Source organism: Bombina bombina, chromosome 4 (genome assembly GCF_027579735.1).
Source record: "Bombina bombina isolate aBomBom1 chromosome 4, aBomBom1.pri, whole genome shotgun sequence".
Classification (NCBI taxonomy): Eukaryota; Metazoa; Chordata; class Amphibia; order Anura; family Bombinatoridae; genus Bombina; species Bombina bombina.
In genome coordinates, this window is record NC_069502.1 from 399,165,938 (window position 1) to 399,184,591 (window position 18,654).

Consider the following 18,654-nt stretch of genomic DNA (forward strand, 5'->3'; position numbering starts at 1 on the left):
CTTTAAACAAACGCACCACTATACCCATAGAAGATAGTTGTGCTTTCAAAGATCCTATGGATAAAAAATTAGAAGGTTTGCTTAAAAAGATGTTTGTTCAGCAAGGTTACCTTCTACAACCAATTTCATGCATTGTCCCTGTCACTACAGCCGCGTGTTTCTGGTTCGATGAGCTAGAAAAGGCGATCGATAGTGATTCTCCTCCTTATGAGGAGATTATGGACAGAATCCGTGCTCTCAAATTGGCTAATTCTTTCACCCTAGACGCCACTTTGCAATTGGCTAGGTTAGCGGCGAAAAATTCTGGGTTTGCTATTGTGGCGCGCAGAGCGCTTTGGTTGAAATCTTGGTCAGCGGATGCGTCTTCCAAGAACAAATTGCTTAACATTCCTTTCAAGGGGAAAACGCTGTTTGGCCCTGACTTGAAAGAGATTATCTCTGATATCACTGGGGGTAAGGGCCACGCCCTTCCTCAGGATAGGTCTTTCAAGGCCAAAAATAAACCTAATTTTCGTCCCTTTCGTAGAAACGGACCAGCCCCAAGTGCTACGTCCTCTAAGCAAGAGGGTAATTCTTCTCAAGCCAAGCCAGCCTGGAGACCAATGCAAGGCTGGAACAAGGGAAAGCAGGCCAAGAAGCCTGCCACTGCTACCAAGACAGCATGAAATGTTGGCCCCCGATCCGGGACCGGATCTGGTGGGGGGCAGACTTTCTCTCTTCGCTCAGGCTTGGGCAAGAGATGTTCTGGATCCTTGGGCACTAGAAATAGTCTCCCAAGGTTATCTTCTGGAATTCAAGGGGCCTCCCCCAAGGGGGAGGTTCCACAGGTCTCAATTGTCTTCAGACCACATGAAAAGACAGGCATTCTTACATTGTGTAGAAGACCTGTTAAAAATGGGAGTGATTCATCCTGTTCCTTTAGGAGAACAAGGGATGGGGTTCTACTCCAATCTGTTCGTAGTTCCCAAAAAAGAGGGAACATTCAGACCAATCTTAGATCTCAAGATCCTAAACAAGTTTCTCAAGGTTCCATCGTTCAAAATGGAAACCATTCGAACAATTCTTCCTTCCATCCAGGAAGGTCAATTCATGACCACGGTGGATTTAAAGGATGCGTATCTACATATTCCTATCCACAAGGAACATCATCGGTTCCTAAGGTTCGCATTCCTGGACAAGCATTACCAGTTTGTGGCACTTCCGTTCGGATTAGCCACTGCTCCAAGGATTTTCACAAAGGTACTAGGGTCCCTTCTAGCGGTGCTAAGACCAAGGGGCATTGCAGTAGTACCTTACTTGGACGACATTCTGATTCAAGCGTCGTCCCTTCCTCAAGCAAAGGCTCACACGGACATTGTCCTGGCCTTTCTCAGATCTCACGGGTGGAAAGTGAACGTAGAAAAAAGTTCTCTATCTCCGTCAACAAGGGTTCCCTTCTTGGGAACAATAATAGACTCCTTAGAAATGAGGATTTTTCTGACAGAGGCCAGAAAATCAAAACTTCTAAACTCTTGTCAAATACTTCATTCTGTTCCTCTTCCTTCCATAGCGCAGTGCATGGAAGTAATAGGTTTGATGGTAGCGGCAATGGACATAGTTCCTTTTGCGCGAATTCATCTAAGACCATTACAACTGTGCATGCTCAGTCAGTGGAATGGGGACTATACAGACTTGTCTCCGACGATACAAGTAGATCAGAGGACCAGAGATTCACTCCGTTGGTGGCTGTCCCTGGACAACCTGTCACAGGGGATGAGCTTCCGCAGACCAGAGTGGGTCATTGTCACGACCGACGCCAGTCTGGTGGGCTGGGGCGCGGTCTGGGGACCCCTGAAAGCTCAGGGTCTTTGGTCTCGGGAAGAATCTCTTCTCCCGATAAATATTCTGGAACTGAGAGCGATATTCAATGCTCTCAAGGCTTGGCCTCAGCTAGCAAAGGCCAAGTTCATACGGTTTCAATCAGACAACATGACGACTGTTGCGTACATCAACCATCAGGGGGGAACAAGGAGTTCCCTGGCGATGGAAGAAGTGACCAAAATCATTCAATGGGCGGAGACTCACTCATGCCACTTGTCTGCAATCCACATCCCAGGAGTGGAAAATTGGGAAGCGGATTTTCTGAGTCGTCAGACATTTCATCCGGGGGAGTTGGAACTCCATCCGGAAATCTTTGCCCAAATTACTCAATTGTGGGGCATTCCAGACATGGATCTGATGGCCTCTCGTCAGAACTTCAAGGTTCCTTGCTACGGGTCCAGATCCAGGGATCCCAAGGCGACTCTAGTAGATGCACTAGTAGCACCTTGGACCTTCAAACTAGCTTATGTATTCCCGCCGTTTCCTCTCATCCCCAGGCTGGTAGCCAGGATCAATCAGGAGAGGGCATCGGTGATCTTGATAGCTCCTGCGTGGCCACGCAGGACTTGGTATGCAGACCTGGTGAATATGTCATCGGCTCCACCATGGAAGCTACCTTTGAGACGAGACCTTCTTGTTCAAGGTCCGTTCGAACATCCGAATCTGGTCTCACTCCAACTGACTGCTTGGAGATTGAACGCTTGATCTTATCAAAGCGAGGGTTCTCAGATTCTGTCATTGATACTCTTGTTCAGGCCAGAAAGCCTGTAACTAGAAAAATTTACCACAAAATATGGAAAAAATATATCTGTTGGTGTGAATCTAAAGGATTCCCTTGGGACAAGGTAAAAATTCCTAAGATTCTATCCTTTCTTCAAGAAGGTTTGGAGAAAGGATTATCTGCAAGTTCCTTGAAGGGACAGATTTCTGCCTTGTCTGTGTTACTTCACAAAAAGCTGGCAGCTGTGCCAGATGTTCAAGCCTTTGTTCAGGCTCTGGTTAGAATCAAGCCTGTTTACAAACCTTTGACTCTTCCTTGGAGTCTCAATTTAGTTCTTTCAGTTCTTCAGGGGGTTCCGTTTGAACCCTTACATTCCGTTGATATTAAGTTATTATCTTGGAAAGTTTTGTTTTTGGTTGCAATTTCTTCTGCTAGAAGAGTTTCAGAATTATCTGCTCTGCAGTGTTCTCCTCCTTATCTGGTGTTCCATGCAGATAAGGTGGTTTTACGTACTAAACCTGGTTTTCTTCCGAAAGTTGTTTCTAACAAAAACATTAACCAGGAGATAGTCGTGCCTTCTTTGTGTCCGAATCCAGTTTCAAAGAAGGAACGTTTGTTGCACAATTTGGATGTTGTTCGTGCTCTAAAATTCTATTTAGATGCTACAAAGGATTTTAGACAAACATCTTCCTTGTTTGTTGTTTATTCTGGTAAAAGGAGAGGTCAAAAAGCAACTTCTACCTCTCTCTCTTTTTGGATTAAAAGCATCATCAGATTGGCTTATGAGACTGCCGGACGGCAGCCTCCTGAAAGAATCACAGCTCATTCCACTAGGGCTGTGGCTTCCACATGGGCCTTCAAGAACGAGGCTTCTGTTGATCAGATATGTAAGGCAGCGACTTGGTCTTCACTGCACACTTTTACTAAATTTTACAAGTTTGATACTTTTGCTTCTTCTGAGGCTATTTTTGGGAGAAAGGTTTTGCAAGCCGTGGTGCCTTCCATCTAGGTGACCTGATTTGCTCCCTCCCTTCATCCGTGTCCTAAAGCTTTGGTATTGGTTCCCACAAGTAAGGATGACGCCGTGGACCGGACACACCTATGTTGGAGAAAACAGAATTTATGTTTACCTGATAAATTACTTTCTCCAACGGTGTGTCCGGTCCACGGCCCGCCCTGGTTTTTTAATCAGGTCTGATATTTTATTTTCTTTAACTACAGTCACCACGGTATCATATGGTTTCTCCTATGCAAATATTCCTCCTTTACGTCGGTCGAATGACTGGGGAAGGCGGAGCCTAGGAGGGATCATGTGACCAGCTTTGCTGGGCTCTTTGCCATTTCCTGTTGGGGAAGAGAATATCCCACAAGTAAGGATGACGCCGTGGACCGGACACACCGTTGGAGAAAGTAATTTATCAGGTAAACATAAATTCTGTTTTCATGGTGGTCTCATAAATTCTCTTGGCATTCTTTTAAAATTCCTAGAATTTCACAGTTTTTTCAGGATGGTTTGCATAAAGGTTTGTCTGCAAGTACTTTGAAGGGACAAATCTCTGCTCTTTCTGTTTTATTTCATAGAAAGATTGCTATACTTCCTGATATGCACTGTTTTGTTCAGGCTTTGGTCCGTATCAAGCCTGTTATTAAGTCTATTTCTCCTCCATGGAGTCTTAATTTGGTTTTGAAGGCTTTGCAGGCTCCTCCTTTTGAGCCTATTCTCTTGTGAGTCTCCTTTTCTGATTTTTCATCAGGGAAAAGCTGTTTTGCGGACTTTGTTTAAATTTCTTTCTAAGGTTGTGAATTCTAACAACATTAGTAGGGAAATTGTTGTTCCTTTCTTGTGTCCGAATCCTAAGAATTCTCTTGAGAAATCGTTACATTCTTTGGATGTGGTAAGAGCTTTGAAATACTATGTGGAGGCTACTAAGGATTTCCGGAAGACTTATAGTCTATTTGTTGTCTTTTCTGGTTCTAGGAAAGGTCAGAAAGCCTCTTCCATTTCTTTGGCATCTTGGTTAAAGCTTTTGAGTCACAAGGCTTATTTAGAGGTGGGACAGTCTCCGCCTCAGAGAAAAACAGCTCATTCTGCTAGGTCAGTTGCCACTTCGTGGGCTTTTAAGAATGAAGCTTCAGTTGATCAGATTTGCAAAGCAGCAACTTGGTCTTCTTTGCATACATTTACTAAATTTTTCCATTTTGATGTATTTGCTTCTTCTGAAGCAGTCTTTGATAGAAAAGTTCTTCAGGCAGCTGTCTGTTTGATTCTTCTGTTTATAAGAACTTATTTTGTGGATTTAATATCTCAGCGGAAATAGCTGTTTTTATTTTTATTCCTTCCTTTCTAGTGACTCTTCTGTGGACTTCCACATCTTGGGTGTTTTATCCCATACGTCACTAGCTCATGGACTCTTGTCATTTAAATGAAAGAAAACATAATTTATGTAAGAACTTACCTGATAAATTAATTTCTTTCGTAATGGCAAGAGTCCATGAGGCCCATCCTGTTTTTTTGGTGTTTTTGTGTATAAAAGCACAATATTATTTTCCAGTTCCTCTTTTTTGTTTGCTTTTTTACTTCTTTTTACACCTCACTACTTGGCTATACGTTAAACTAAAGTATGTGTGTGGTGGGAGGTGTATTTATAGGCATTTTGAGGTTTGGGAAACTTTGCCCCCTCCTGGTAGGAATGTATATCCCATACGTCACTAGCTCATGGACTCTTGCCATTATTAAAGATATTAATTTATCAGGTAAGTTCCTAAATAAATTGTTTTTTTGTAAATATTTTATTATCTCTTCATGTGACAACACTGAAGAAATCGCACTTTGCTACAATGTAAAATAGTGAGTGTACAGCCTCTATAACAGTGTAAATTTGCTGTCCCCTCAAAATAACTCAACACACAGCCATTAATGTCTAAACTGTTGACAACAAAAGTGAGTACACCCCTAAGTGGAAATGTCCAAATTGGGCCCAATTAGCCATTTTCCCTCCCCGGTGTCATGTGACTCGTTGGTGTTACAAGGTCTCAGGTGGGAATAGGGAGCAGGTGTGTTAAATTTGGTGTTATCACTCTCACACTCTCTCATACTGGTCACTGGAAGTTCAACTCTCTTAGGATCTGAAAAAAAGAATTGTTGCTCTACATAAAAATGGCCTAGGCTATAAGAAGAATGCCAAGACCCTGAAACTGAGCTGCAGCACAGTGGGCAAAACCATTCAGTGGTTTCACAGGACAGGTTCCACTCAGAACAGGCCTCGCCATGGTCGACCAAAGAAGTTCAGTGTGTGTGCTCAGCATCATATCCAGAAGTTGTCTTTGGGGAATTGCATTGCTGCAGAGGTTGAAGAGGTGGGGGTCAACCTGTCAGTGCTCGGACCATGCGCTGCACACTGCATCAACTTGGTCTGCATGGCTGTCGTCCCAGAAGGAAGCCTCTTCTAAAGATGATGCACAAGAAAGCTTGCAAACAGTTTGCTGAAGACAAGCAGACTAAGGATATGGATTACTGGAACCATGTCCTGTGGTCCTATGAGACCAGGATAAACTTATTTAGTTCAGATGGTGCCAAGCGTGTGTGGCAGCAACCAGGTGAGGAGTACAAAGACAAGTGTGTCTTGCTTAAAGTCAAGCATGGTGGTGGGAGTGTCATGGTCTGGGCCTGCATGAGTGCTGCCGGCACTGGGGAGCTACAGTTCATTGAGGGAACCATGAATGCCAACATGTACTGTGACATACTGAAGCAGAGCATGATCCCCTCCCTTCAGAGACTGGGCCGCAGGGCAGTATCCCAACATGTTAACGACCCCAAACACACCTCTAAGACGACCAATGCCTTGCTAAAGAAGCTGAGGGTAAAGGTGATGGACTGGCTAAGCATGTCATACCCTATTGAGCATCTGTGGGGCATCCTCAAACAGAAGGTGGAGGAGCGCAAGGTCTCTAACATCCAACATCTCCGTGATGTTGTCATGAAGGAGTGGAAGAGGACTCCAGTGTCAACCTGTGAAGTTCTGGTGAACTCCATGCCCAAGAGGGTTAAGGCAGTGGTAGAAAATAATGGTGGCCACAAAAAATATTAACACTTTGGGCCAAATTTGGACATTTCCACTTAGGGGTGTACTCACTTTTGTTTGTTTTTTTTAGACATTAATGGCTGTATGAGTTATTTTGAGGGTACAGCAAATTTACACTGTTATACAGGCTATAAACTCACTACTTTACATTGTAGCAAAGTGTAATTTTTTTCAGTGTTGTCGCATGAAAAGATATAATAAAATATTTACAAAATTGTGAGGGGTGTACTCACTTTTGTGAGATACTGTAACTATGTATTAAGAATTCAGGGATCTCTGAAAACCAACAAGAATGACATTACAGGCAAAATATAAATACAAATTCAAGCCTAAGAGAGTGCAAGAAATTATGGTCAAAATCCACCTAATGCACATGTGTTAGTGTTCTCAAATCTCTTTGAATAAGGCAACCCACTTCAATACAGTGAAGTGCATGCAAGAAAGCCATGTTTGTAATTTCTGATTTATGCTGTGTCAATTGAGATTATGTTCTACTAGCTGTATATCCGAGTTTACACTATATGCAATATGACTGTTGGCTATCTAAAGACAGCTCTGCTTCATATACCTAACTCTACACACAAGAGCACAGCTAACCTAACTCCAACACTGCTCACTCACCTAAAACATCTATAGCGCAGAACCTTCATATCAATTCATCCAAGTTGATAACTTGCAGACCTGGACCTCAGGCTGGCGCGTAAAGAGCAGAACAGCAGTGCATAACAAGTGAACACTGCTTGTAACATCGCCATCTGCTGGCCGTTAAAAGAATCTTTCAAAACCCTATCACAAGCATACAGAGGAAGTTTTCTTCAGAGCAGTCTGTATGGGTGGGTGGGGCTAAATGCCGGTATGTGCAGTTCTCACTCCAGGTGCCTTACAGGGATATCAAACTCAAACATCGTATTTTGTGAATCAGACCGAGTATACAATTTTTTTTAACTTTTTTTTTATCAAATTTGTTTAGTTCCCATGGTATTCTTTGTTGAAGAGATACATAAGTAGGCATCTGGAGCCCTACATGGCAGGAAATAGTTATCTTCCAAATGGATAACATTCTTGTAAAACTGCTGCCATATAGTGCTTCTGAGCTTACACACCGACTTTTCAACTATAGATACAAAAAGAATGAAGACAATTTGATAATAGAAGTAAATTAGAAAGTTGTTTAAAATTGCATGCACTGTCTGAATGATGAAAGAAGAAATGTGGGTTTAATGTCTCTTTATCATTTTCACACTTTTATTTTGTAAATACATTTCTGTAAAAAAAAAAAAAAGTCTTAATTTAAAGATTGTTGGTTATTTAATATAGAGACTAAAAGTTGCTACTGATTTCTTTCTCCTTCTTGAGACGCAAACAAACTAAAATGTTTAAAGGGACAGTCAAGTCCCAAAAAAACTTTCGTGTTTCAAATAGGGCATGTAATTTTAAGCAACTTTCCAATTTACTTTTATCACCAATTTTGCTTTGTGCTCTTGGTATTCTTAGTTGAAAGTTAAACCTAAGAGGTTCAAATGCTAATTTCTTAGACTGTGAAAGCCACCTCTAATCTAAATGCATTTTGATAGTTTTTCACTACTAGAGAGCATTAGTTCACTTGTTTTATATAGATAACATTGAGCTCATGCACATTAATTTACCATGGAGACAGCTCTGATTAGCTAAAGTGTAAGTCTGTGAAAAGAACTGAAATAAGGGGGCAGTCTGCTGAGGCTTAGATGCAAGGTAATTACAGAGGTAAAACGTATATAATTATAACTGTTGGTTATGCAAAACTGGGGGATTGGTAATTAAGGGATTATCTATCTTTTAAAACAACAAACATTCTGATGTTGACTGTCCCTTTAAGTGTAGGTTTAGGTATATAGGTATGGTGGGTTTCAGTAGAAAGGATATTGCTTGTCATGAGCAGACATTTAGAAAAAAATTAAGAACTCGCTTACATTTATAATAGTAACATTTCTCTTCAATTGTTGAATGTAGTTATGAATAGTTTAATTTGATGTAAATTAATATTTTAATGTTTTAGACTCCAGGATAAAGTGCAAGAAACAATTGAAGCCCTCAGACTGGCCGGAATAAAAGTGTGGGTGCTCACTGGTGATAAGCATGAGACTGCTGTGAGTGTCAGCTTATCCTGTGGACATTTCCACAGGACTATGAATATTCTCGAACTTGTACAACAAAAATCAGATCATGAATGTGCAGAGCAGCTGAGGCAGCTAGCAAGACGGTAAGTGAATTAATAGTTACTGAAAAACTTTTATTTCAATACTAGACCTAAAGCCCGTTTACACTGGCCATTTTTTGCTGTACAGTGGTCCCACCTCTTGCTCTCTCTCTCCCCCCCTATCTTTTGCTCTCTCCCCCCTCTCTTTTGCTCTCTCCCCCCCCTCTCTCTCCCCATCTCTTTTGCTCTCTCCCCCCCCTCTCTCTCCCCATCTCTTTTGCTCTCTCAATCTCTTTTGCTATCTCTTTCCATCTCTTTTGCTCTCTTTCCATCTCTTTTGCTCTCTCTTTCCATCTCTTTTGCTCTCTCTTTCCATCTCTTTTGCTCTCTCTCTCCATCTCTTTTGCTCTTTCTCTCCATCTCTTTTGCTCTCTCTCTCCATCTCTTTTTCTCTCTCTCCATCTCTTTTGCTCTCTTTCTCCATCTCTTTTGCTCTCTTTCTCCATCTCTTTTGCTCTCTCTCTCCATCTCTTTTGCTCTCTCTCTCCATCTCTTTTGCTCTCTCTCTCCATCTCTTTTGCTCTCTCTCTCCATCTCTTTTGCTCTCTCTCTCCATCTCTTTTGCTCTCTCTCCCCATCTCTTTTGCTCTCTCTCCCCATCTCTTTTGCTCTCTCTCCCCATCTCTTTTGCTCTCTCTCCCCATCTCTTTTGCTCTCTCTCTCCCCCATCTCTTTTGCTCTCTCTCTCCCCCATCTCCTTTGCTCTATTTCAATACTAGACCTAAAGCCCGTTTACACTGGCCATTTTTTGCTGTACAGTGGTCCCACCTCTTGCTCTCTCTCTCCCCCCTCTCTTTTGCTCTCTCCCCCCTCTCTTTTGCTCTCTCTCCCCCCTCTCTTTTGCTCTCTCTCCCCCCTCTCTTTTGCTCTCTCTCCATCTCTTTTGCTCTCTCTCCATCTCTTTTGCTCTCTCTCCATCTCTTTTGCTCTCTCTCCATCTCTTTTGCTCTCTCTCCATCTCTTTTGCTCTCTCTTTCCACTTCTTTTGCTCTCTCTTTCCATCTCTTTTGCTCTCTCTTTCCATCTCTTTCTCTCCATCTCTTTTGCTCTCTCCATCTCTTTTGCTCTCTCTCTCCATCTCTTTTGCTCTCTCTCTCCATCTCTTTTGCTCTCTCTCTCCATCTCTTTTGCTCTCTCTCTCCATCTCTTTTGCTCTCTCTCTCCATCTCTTTTGCTCTCTCTCTCCATCTCTTTTGCTCTCTCTATCTCTTTTGCTCTATCTATTTTGCTCTTTCTCCACCTCTTTTGCTCTCTCTCCACCTCTCTTTTGCTCTCTCTCTCCCTCATCTCTTTTGCTCTCTCTCCCCCCCATCTCTTTTGCTCTCTCTCTCCCCCATCTCTTTTTCTCTCTCACTCCCCCCCCTCTTTTGCTCTCTCACTCCCCCCCCTCTTTTGCTCTCTCACTCCCCCCCTCTTTTGCTCTCTCACTCCCCTCTCTCTCTTGCTCTCTCACTCCCCCCTCTCTCTTGCTCTCTCACTCCCCCCTCTCTCTTGCTCTCTCACTCCCCCCTCTCTCTTGCTCTCTCACTCCCCCCTCTCTCTTGCTCTCTCACTCCCCCCTCTCTCTTGCTCTCTCACTCCCCCCTCTCTCTTGCTCTCTCACTCCCCCCTCTCTCTTGCTCTCTCACTCCCCCCTCTCTTGCTCTCTCACTCCCCCCTCTCTCTTGCTCTCTCACTCCCCCCTCTCTTTTGCTCTCTCACTCCCCCCTCTCTTTTGCTCTCTCACTCCCCCCTCTCTCTTGCTCTCTCACTCCCCCCTCTCTCTTGCTCTCTCACTCCCCCCTCTCTCTTGCTCTCTCACTCCCCCCTCTCTCTTGCTCTCTCACTCCCCCCTCTCTCTTGCTCTCTCACTCCCCCCTCTCTCTTGCTCTCTCACTCCCCCCTCTCTCTTGCTCTCTCACTCCCCCCTCTCTTTTGCTCTCTCACTCCCCCCTCTCTTTTGCTCTCTCACTCCCCCCTCTCTTTTGCTCTCTCACTCCCCCCTCTCTTTTGCTCTCTCACTCCCCCCTCTCTTTTGCTCTCTCACTCCCCCCTCTCTTTTGCTCTCTCACTCCCCCCTCTCTTTTGCTCTCTCACTCCCCCCTCTCTTTTGCTCTCTCACTCCCCCCTCTCTCTTGCTCTCTCACTCCCCCCTCTCTTTTGCTCTCTCACTCCCCCCTCTCTTTTGCTCTCTCACTCCCCCCTCTCTTTTGCTCTCTCACTCCCCCCTCTCTTTTGCTCTCTCCCTCCCCCCTCTCTTTTGCTCTCTCACTCCCCCCTCTCTTTTGCTCTCTCACTCCCCCCTCTCTTTTGCTCTCTCACTCCCCCCTCTCTTTTGCTCTCTCACTCCCCCCTCTCTTTTGCTCTCTCACTCCCCCCTCTCTTTTGCTCTCTCACTCCCCCCTCTCTTTTGCTCTCTCACTCCCCCCTCTCTTTTGCTCTCTCACTCCCCCCTCTCTTTTGCTCTCTCACTCCCCCCTCTCTTTTGCTCTCTCACTCCCCCCTCTCTTTTGCTCTCTCACTCCCCCCTCTCTTTTGCTCTCTCACTCCCCCCTCTCTTTTGCTCTCTCACTCCCCCCTCTCTTTTGCTCTCTCACTCCCCCCCTCTCTTTTGCTCTCTCACTCCCCCCTCTCTTTTGCTCTCTCACTCCCCCCTCTCTTTTGCTCTCTCACTCCCCCCTCTCTTTTGCTCTCTCACTCCCCCCTCTCTTTTGCTCTCTCACTCCCCCCTCTCTTTTGCTCTCTCACTCCCCCCTCGCTCTCTCACTCCCCCCTCGCTCTCTCACTCCCCCCTCGCTCTCTCACTCCCCCCTCGCTCTCTCACTCCCCCCTCGCTCTCTCACTCCCCCCTCGCTCTCTCACTCCCCCCTCGCTCTCTCACTCCCCCCTCGCTCTCTCACTCCCCCCTCGCTCTCTCACTCCCCCCTCGCTCTCTCACTCCCCCCTCGCTCTCTCACTCCCCCCTCGCTCTCTCACTCCCCCCCTCTCTTTTGCTCTCTCACTCCCCCCTCTCTTTTGCTCTCTCACTCCCCCCTCTCTCTTGCTCTCTCACTCCCCCCTGTCTCTTGCTCTCTCACTCCCCCCTGTCTCTTGCTCTCTCACTCCCCCCTGTCTCTTTGTCTCTCACTCCCCCCCCTCTTGTTCGCCCTCTCTCCCCCCTCTTGTTCGCCCTCTCTCCCCCCTCTTGTTCGCGCTCTCTTCCCCTTTATTTTGCTCTCTCTCTTCCCCTTTATTTTGCGCTCTCTCTTCCCCTTTATTTTGCGCGCTCTCTTCCCCTTTATTTTGCGCGCTCTCTTCCCCTTTATTTTGCGCGCTCTCTTCCCCTTTGTTTTGCCCGCTCTCTTCCCCTTTGTTTTGCCCGCTCTCTTCCCCTTTGTTTTGCCCTCTCTCTTCCCCTTTGTTTTGCCCTCTCTCTCCCCCTCTCTTTTGCTCTCTCTTGCTCTCTCTTCCCCCCTCTCTTTTGCTCTCTCTTCCCCTCTCTCCCCCTCTCTTTTGCGCTCTCTCCCCCTCTTTTGCGCTCTCTCCCCCTCTTTTTTGCGCGCTCTCTTTCCCCTCTTTTGCTCTCTCACTCCCCCCTCTCTTTTGCTCTCTCACTCCCCCCTCTCTCTTGCTCTCTCACTCCCCCCTGTCTCTTGCTCTCTCACTCCCCCCTGTCTCTTGCTCTCTCACTCCCCCCTGTCTCTTTGTCTCTCACTCCCCCCCTCTTGTTCGCCCTCTCTCCCCCCTCTTGTTCGCCCTCTCTCCCCCCTCTTGTTCGCGCTCTCTTCCCCTTTGTTTTGCCCGCTCTCTTCCCCTTTGTTTTGCCCTCTCTCTTCCCCTTTGTTTTGCCCTCTCTCTCCCCCTCTCTTTTGCTCTCTCTTGCTCTCTCTTCCCCCCTCTCTTTTGCTCTCTCTTCCCCTCTCTCCCCCTCTCTTTTGCGCTCTCTCCCCCTCTTTTGCGCTCTCTCCCCCTCTTTTTTGCGCGCTCTCTTTCCCCTCTTTTGCACTCTCTCTCTCCCCTCTTTTGCGCGCTCTCTCTCCCCTCTTTTGCGCGCTCTCTCTCCCCTCTTTTGCGCTCTCTCTCCCCTCTTTTGCGCTCTCTCTCCCCTCTTTTGCGCTCTCTCTCCCCTCTTTTTCTCCTACATTGGTGTATCCGGTCCACGGCTTCATCCTTGTGGGATATTCTCATTCCCTACAGGAAATGGCAAAGAGAGCACACAGCAAAGCTGTCCATATAGCCCCCCCTCTAGCTCCGCCCCCCAGTCATTCTCTTTGCCGCTCTGAACAAGTAGCATCTCCACGGGGATGGTAAAGAGTATGTGGTGTTAGTTTTAGTTTTTATTTCTTCTATCAAGAGTTTGTTATTTTAAAATAGTGCCGGTTTGTACTATTTACTCTACAACAGAAAGTGATGAAGATTTCTGTTAAAAGAGGAGTATGATTTTAGCACCAGTAACTAAAATCCATTGCTGTTCCCACGCAGGACTGTTGAAACCAGAGAACTTCAGTTGGGGGGAACATTTTGCAGGCTTATCTGTTTAAGGTATGATCAGTCATTTTTCTAACAAGACCAAGTAATGCTAGAAGACTGTCAGTTATCCCTTCTGGGATAGGTAAGCCATTTTCTTAGACTCAGTGATAGAATTAAGGCTTATAACTAGGGCTCTATGCTGGTTGACACTATTGTGGGCTAAGTAGATTTCTTTTTAACATGTTTATGTGACATTTTAAGTGTTTTTCAGACTTTGAAACACTTTTGGGGAATTATATTACGCCTGGCAGTTGTTTAGACACCTAATCTTGTCAGAAAGGCCCCTTCACTCTGGAATGCAGAGGGAGGAGGCCTCATTTTCGCGCCTCAGTTGCGCAGTTGCTTTTCACTAGGCAGTTCATGCAGCTTCACGTGGAGTGTCCAGAGGCTTGGAAAAGAACTTCAGAGAGACTTATTACTTATTTGAATAACCCCTAAGGAAGGTAAACGCCGCAGTAAAGACTGTGGCATGGAACTGTAGTGTTTTTAACCGGTTAATTGCTACTATTAGCTCCGGTTTGGGCATTAAAGGGTTAATTTGTCTGAAAATTGGTGTGCAATACTTTCAAAGCATTAAGACACTGTGGTGAAAAATTCATAAAAATCGGATATTTCTTTGATGTTTTTCTGACGTTTCAGTAATAAAAGCCTATGTTCTGTGTGTATAAAGGCCAAGGTGGTTCCCCCATTAAATGTATGTGTGAAGTGTGCCATAGCGTCCAAACAGATAACGGACAGTACTGTCACATTTAAAGATGTTGCCCAAGATGATTCTTTAAATGAAGGTAGTGGGGATAGTTCATTATCCTCTCCTTCTGTGTCAACACCAGCTTTGCCCGCGCAAGCGATACCTAGTACATCTAGCGCGCCAATGGCTGTCACTATGCAGCAATTAGCAGCAGTAATGGATAATTCTCTAGCAGCCTTTTTATCCAAACTGCCAGCTTTTCCTAGAAAGCGTGATTGCTCAGTTTTAAATACAGAGGATGAGCAAGCAGACGCAGAGGATAATTTATCTGTTGTGCACTCACATCAATCTGAGTTGGCGGTGAGGGAGGGCCTGTCTGAGGGGGAAATTTCTGACACAGGAAAAATTTCTCAGCAGGCAGAGCCTGATACCATTGCATTTAAATTTAAGCTAGAACACCTCCGCGCTCTACTTAAGGAGGTGCTAGCGACACTTGATGATTGTGATCCTTTGGTGATTCCAGAGAAATTGTGCAAAATGGACAAATTTTTAGAGGTCCCAGTGCACTCTGATGCGTTTCCGATACCCAAGAGGGTGGCGGATATAGTGACTAAGGAGTGGGAGAAGCCAGGTGTACCTTTTGTTCCCCCTCCTATATTTAAGAAAATGTTCCCCATTGTTGACCCCAGAAGGGACGCATGGCAGACGGTCCCTAAGGTAGAGGGGGCCGTTTTAACGTTAGCTAAGCGCACAACTATACCAATAGAGGACAGTTGCGCTTTCAAAGATCCTATGGATAAAAAATTAGAAGGGTTGCTTAAGAAAATCTTTGTTCAGCAAGGTTTCCTTCTTCAACCAATTTCGTGCATTATTCCTGTCACCACGGCGGCGTCTTTTTGGTTCGATGAACTAGAAAATTCGCTCCAGAAGGAGACTCTATATGATGAAGTCATGGACAGAATTCACGCACTGAAGTTGGCTAATTCCTTCATTTTAGATGCCGCTTTTCAATTAGCTAAACTTGCGGCGAAAAATTCAGGTTTTGCAATAGTGGCGTGCAGAGCGCTTTGGCTAAAATCTTGGTCGGTGGATGTGTCGTCCAAAACAAAATTACTTAATATTCCTTTCAAGGGTAAGACCCTATTCGGAATTGAAAGAGATTATTTCTTTCATGTAATTAGCAAGAGTCCATGAGCTAGTGAAGTATGGGATATACATTCCTACCAGGAGGGGCAAAGTTTCCCAAACCTTAAAATGCCTATAAATACACCCCTCACCACACCCACAATTCAGTTTTACAAACTTTGCCTCCTATGGAGGTGGTGAAGTAAGTTTGTGCTAGATTCTACGTTGATATGCGCTCCGCAGCAGGTTGGAGCCCGGTTTTCCTCTCAGCGTGCAGTGAATGTCAGAGGGATGTGAGGAGAGTATTGCCTGTTTGAATTCAATGATCTCCTTCTACGGGGTCTATTTCATAGGTTCTCTGTTATCGGTCGTAGAGATTCATCTCTTACCTCCCTTTTCAGATCGACGATATACTCTTATAAATATACCATTACCTCTGCTGATTTTCGTTTCAGTACTGGTTTGGCTTTCTACAAACATGTAGATGAGTGTCCTGGGGTAAGTAAGTCTTATTTTCTGTGACACTCTAAGCTATGGTTGGGCACTTTTTTAATAAAGTTCTAAATATATGTATTCAAACATTTATTTGCCTTGACTCAGGATGTTCAACATTCCTTATTTTCAGACAGTCAGTTTCATATTTGGGATAATGCATTTGAATCAAATATTTTTCTTACCTTAAAGATTTGACTTTTTTCCCTGTGGGCTGTTAGGCTCGCGGGGGCTGAAAATGCTTCATTTTATTGCGTAATTCTTGGCGCAGACTTTTTTGGCGCAAAAAATCTTTTCTGTTTCCGGCGTCATACGTGTTGCCGGAAGTTGCGTCATTTTTGACGTTCTTTTGCGCCAAAAAATGTCGGCGTTCCGGACGTGGCGTCATTTTTGGCGCCAAAAGCATTTAGGCGCCAAATAATGTGGGCGTCTTATTGGCGCTAAAAAAATATGGGCGTCGCTTTTGTCTCCACATTATTTAAGTCTCATTATTTATTGCTTCTGGTTGCTAGAAGCTTGTTCACTGGCATTTTTTCCCATTCCTGAAACTGTCATTTAAGGAATTTGATCAATTTTGCTTTATATGTTGTTTTTTCTCTTACATATTGCAAGATGTCTCACGTTGCATCTGAGTCAGAAGATACTTCAGGAAAATCGCTGTCTGGTGCTGGAACTACCAAAGCTAAGTGTATCTGCTGTAAACTTTTGGTAGCTATTCCTCCAGCTGTTGTTTGTATTAATTGTCATGACAAACTTGTTTAATGCAGATAATATTTCCTTTAGTAATGTACCATTACCTGTTGCAGTTCCATCAACATCTAATGTTCAGAATGTTCCTGATAACATAAGAGATTTTGTTTCTGAATCCATCAAGAAGGCTATGTCTGTTATTCCTCCTTCTAGTAAACATAAAAAATCTTTTAAAACTTCTCTTTATACAGATGAATTTTTAAATGAACATCATCATTCTGATTCTAATGACTCTTCTGGTTCAGAGGATTCTGTCTCAGAGGTTGATGCTGATAAATCTTCATATTTATTTAAAATGGAATTTATTCGTTCCTTACTTAAAGAAGTACTAATTGCTTTAGAAATTGAGGATTCTGGTCCTCTTGATACTAAATCTAAACGTTTAGATAAGGTCTTTAAATCTCCTGTGGTTATTCCAGAAGTTTTTCCTGTTCCTGGTGCTATTTCTGAAGTAATTTCCAGAGAATGGAATAATTTGGGTAATTCATTTACTCCTTCTAAACGTTTTAAGCAATTATATCCTGTGCCGTCTGACAGAATAGAATTTTGGGACAAAATCCCTAAAGTTGATAAAGGCTATTTCTACCCTTGCTAAACGTACTACTATTCCTACGTCAGATGGTACTTCGTTTAAGGATCCTTTAGATAGGAAAATTGAATCCTTTCTAAGAAAAGCTTATCTGTGTTCAGGTAATCTTCTTAGACCTGCTATATCATTGGCTGATGTTGCTGCAGCTTCAACTTTTTGGTTGGAAACTTTAGCGCAACAAGTAACAGATCATGATTCTCTACTTTCCATTTCTTTCCAGGGTAACAAATTATTTGGTTCTCAGTTGGATTCTATTATCTCAACTGTTACTGGTGGGAAAGGAACTTTTTTACCACAGGATAAAAAATCTAAGGGTAAAAACAGGGCTAATAATCGTTTTCATTCCTTTCGTTTCAACAAAGAACAAAAGCCTGATCCTTCATCCTCAGGAGCAGTTTCAGTTTGGAAACCATCTCCAGTCTGGAATAAATCCAAGCCTTCTAGAAAAGCAAAGCCAGCTTCTAAGTCCACATGAAGGTGCGGCCCTCATTCCAGCTCAGCTGGTAGGGGGCAGGTTACGTTTTTTCAAAGAAATTTGGATCAATTCTGTTCACAATCTTTGGATTCAGAACATTGTTTCAGAAGGGTACAGAATTGGTTTCAAGATAAGACCTCCTGCAAAGAGATTTTTTCTTTCCCGTGTCCCAGTAAATCCAGTGAAAGCTCAAGCATTTCTGAAATGTGTTTCAGATCTAGAGTTGGCTGGAGTAATTATGCCAGTTCCAGTTCTGGAACAGGGGATGGGGTTTTATTCAAATCTCTTCATTGTACCAAAGAAAGAGAATTCCTTCAGACCATTTCTGGATCTAAAAATATTGAATCGTTATGTAAGGATACCAACGTTCAAAATGGTAACTGTAAGGACTATCTTGCCTTTTGTTCAGCAAGGGCATTATATGTCCACAATAGATTTACAGGGTGCATATTCCGATTCATCCAGATCATTATCAGTTCCTGAGATTCTCTTTTCTGGACAAGCATTACCAGTTTGTGGCTCTGCCGTTTGGCCTAGCTACAGCTCCAAGAATTTTTACAAAGGTTCTCGGTGCCCTTCTGTCTGTAATCAGAGAACAGGGTATTGTGGTGTTTCCTTATTTGGACGATATCTTGGTACTTGCTCAGTCTTCACATTTAGCAGAATCTCATACAAATCGACTTGTGTTGTTTCTTCAAGATCATGGTTGGAGGATCAATTCACTAAAAAGTTCATTGATTCCTCAGACAAGGGTAACCTTTCTGGGTTTCCAGATAGATTCAGTGTCCATGACTCTGTCTTTGACAGACAAGAGACGTCTAAAATTGATTTCAGCTTGTCGAAACCTTCAGTCACAATCATTCTCTTCGGTAGCCTTATGCATGGAAATTCTAGGTCTTATGACTGCTGCATCTGACGCGATCCCCTTTGCTCGTTTTCACATGCGACCTCTTCAGCTCTGTATGCTGAATCAATGGTGCAGGGATTACACAAAGATATCTCAATTAATATCTTTAAAACCGATTGTACGACACTCTCTAACGTGGTGGACAGATCACCATCGTTTAATTCAGGGGGCTTCTTTTGTTCTTCCGACCTGGACTGTAATTTCAACAGATGCAAGTCTCACAGGTTGGGGAGCTGTGTGG

General features: G+C 44.0%; 1 protein-coding gene across 1 annotated transcript in view; it reads left to right on the top strand.

The window, feature by feature from the left end:
* The window catches only part of ATP11B (ATPase phospholipid transporting 11B (putative)), a gene marked incomplete in the record, with an annotated part of 701,724 nt that overhangs the window by 432,907 nt on the left and 250,163 nt on the right, over window positions 1-18,654 (top strand). Inside the window, 1 exon segment of the mRNA XM_053710175.1 lies at window positions 8,699-8,902. Coding sequence (XP_053566150.1) covers window positions 8,699-8,902 — 204 coding nt within the window.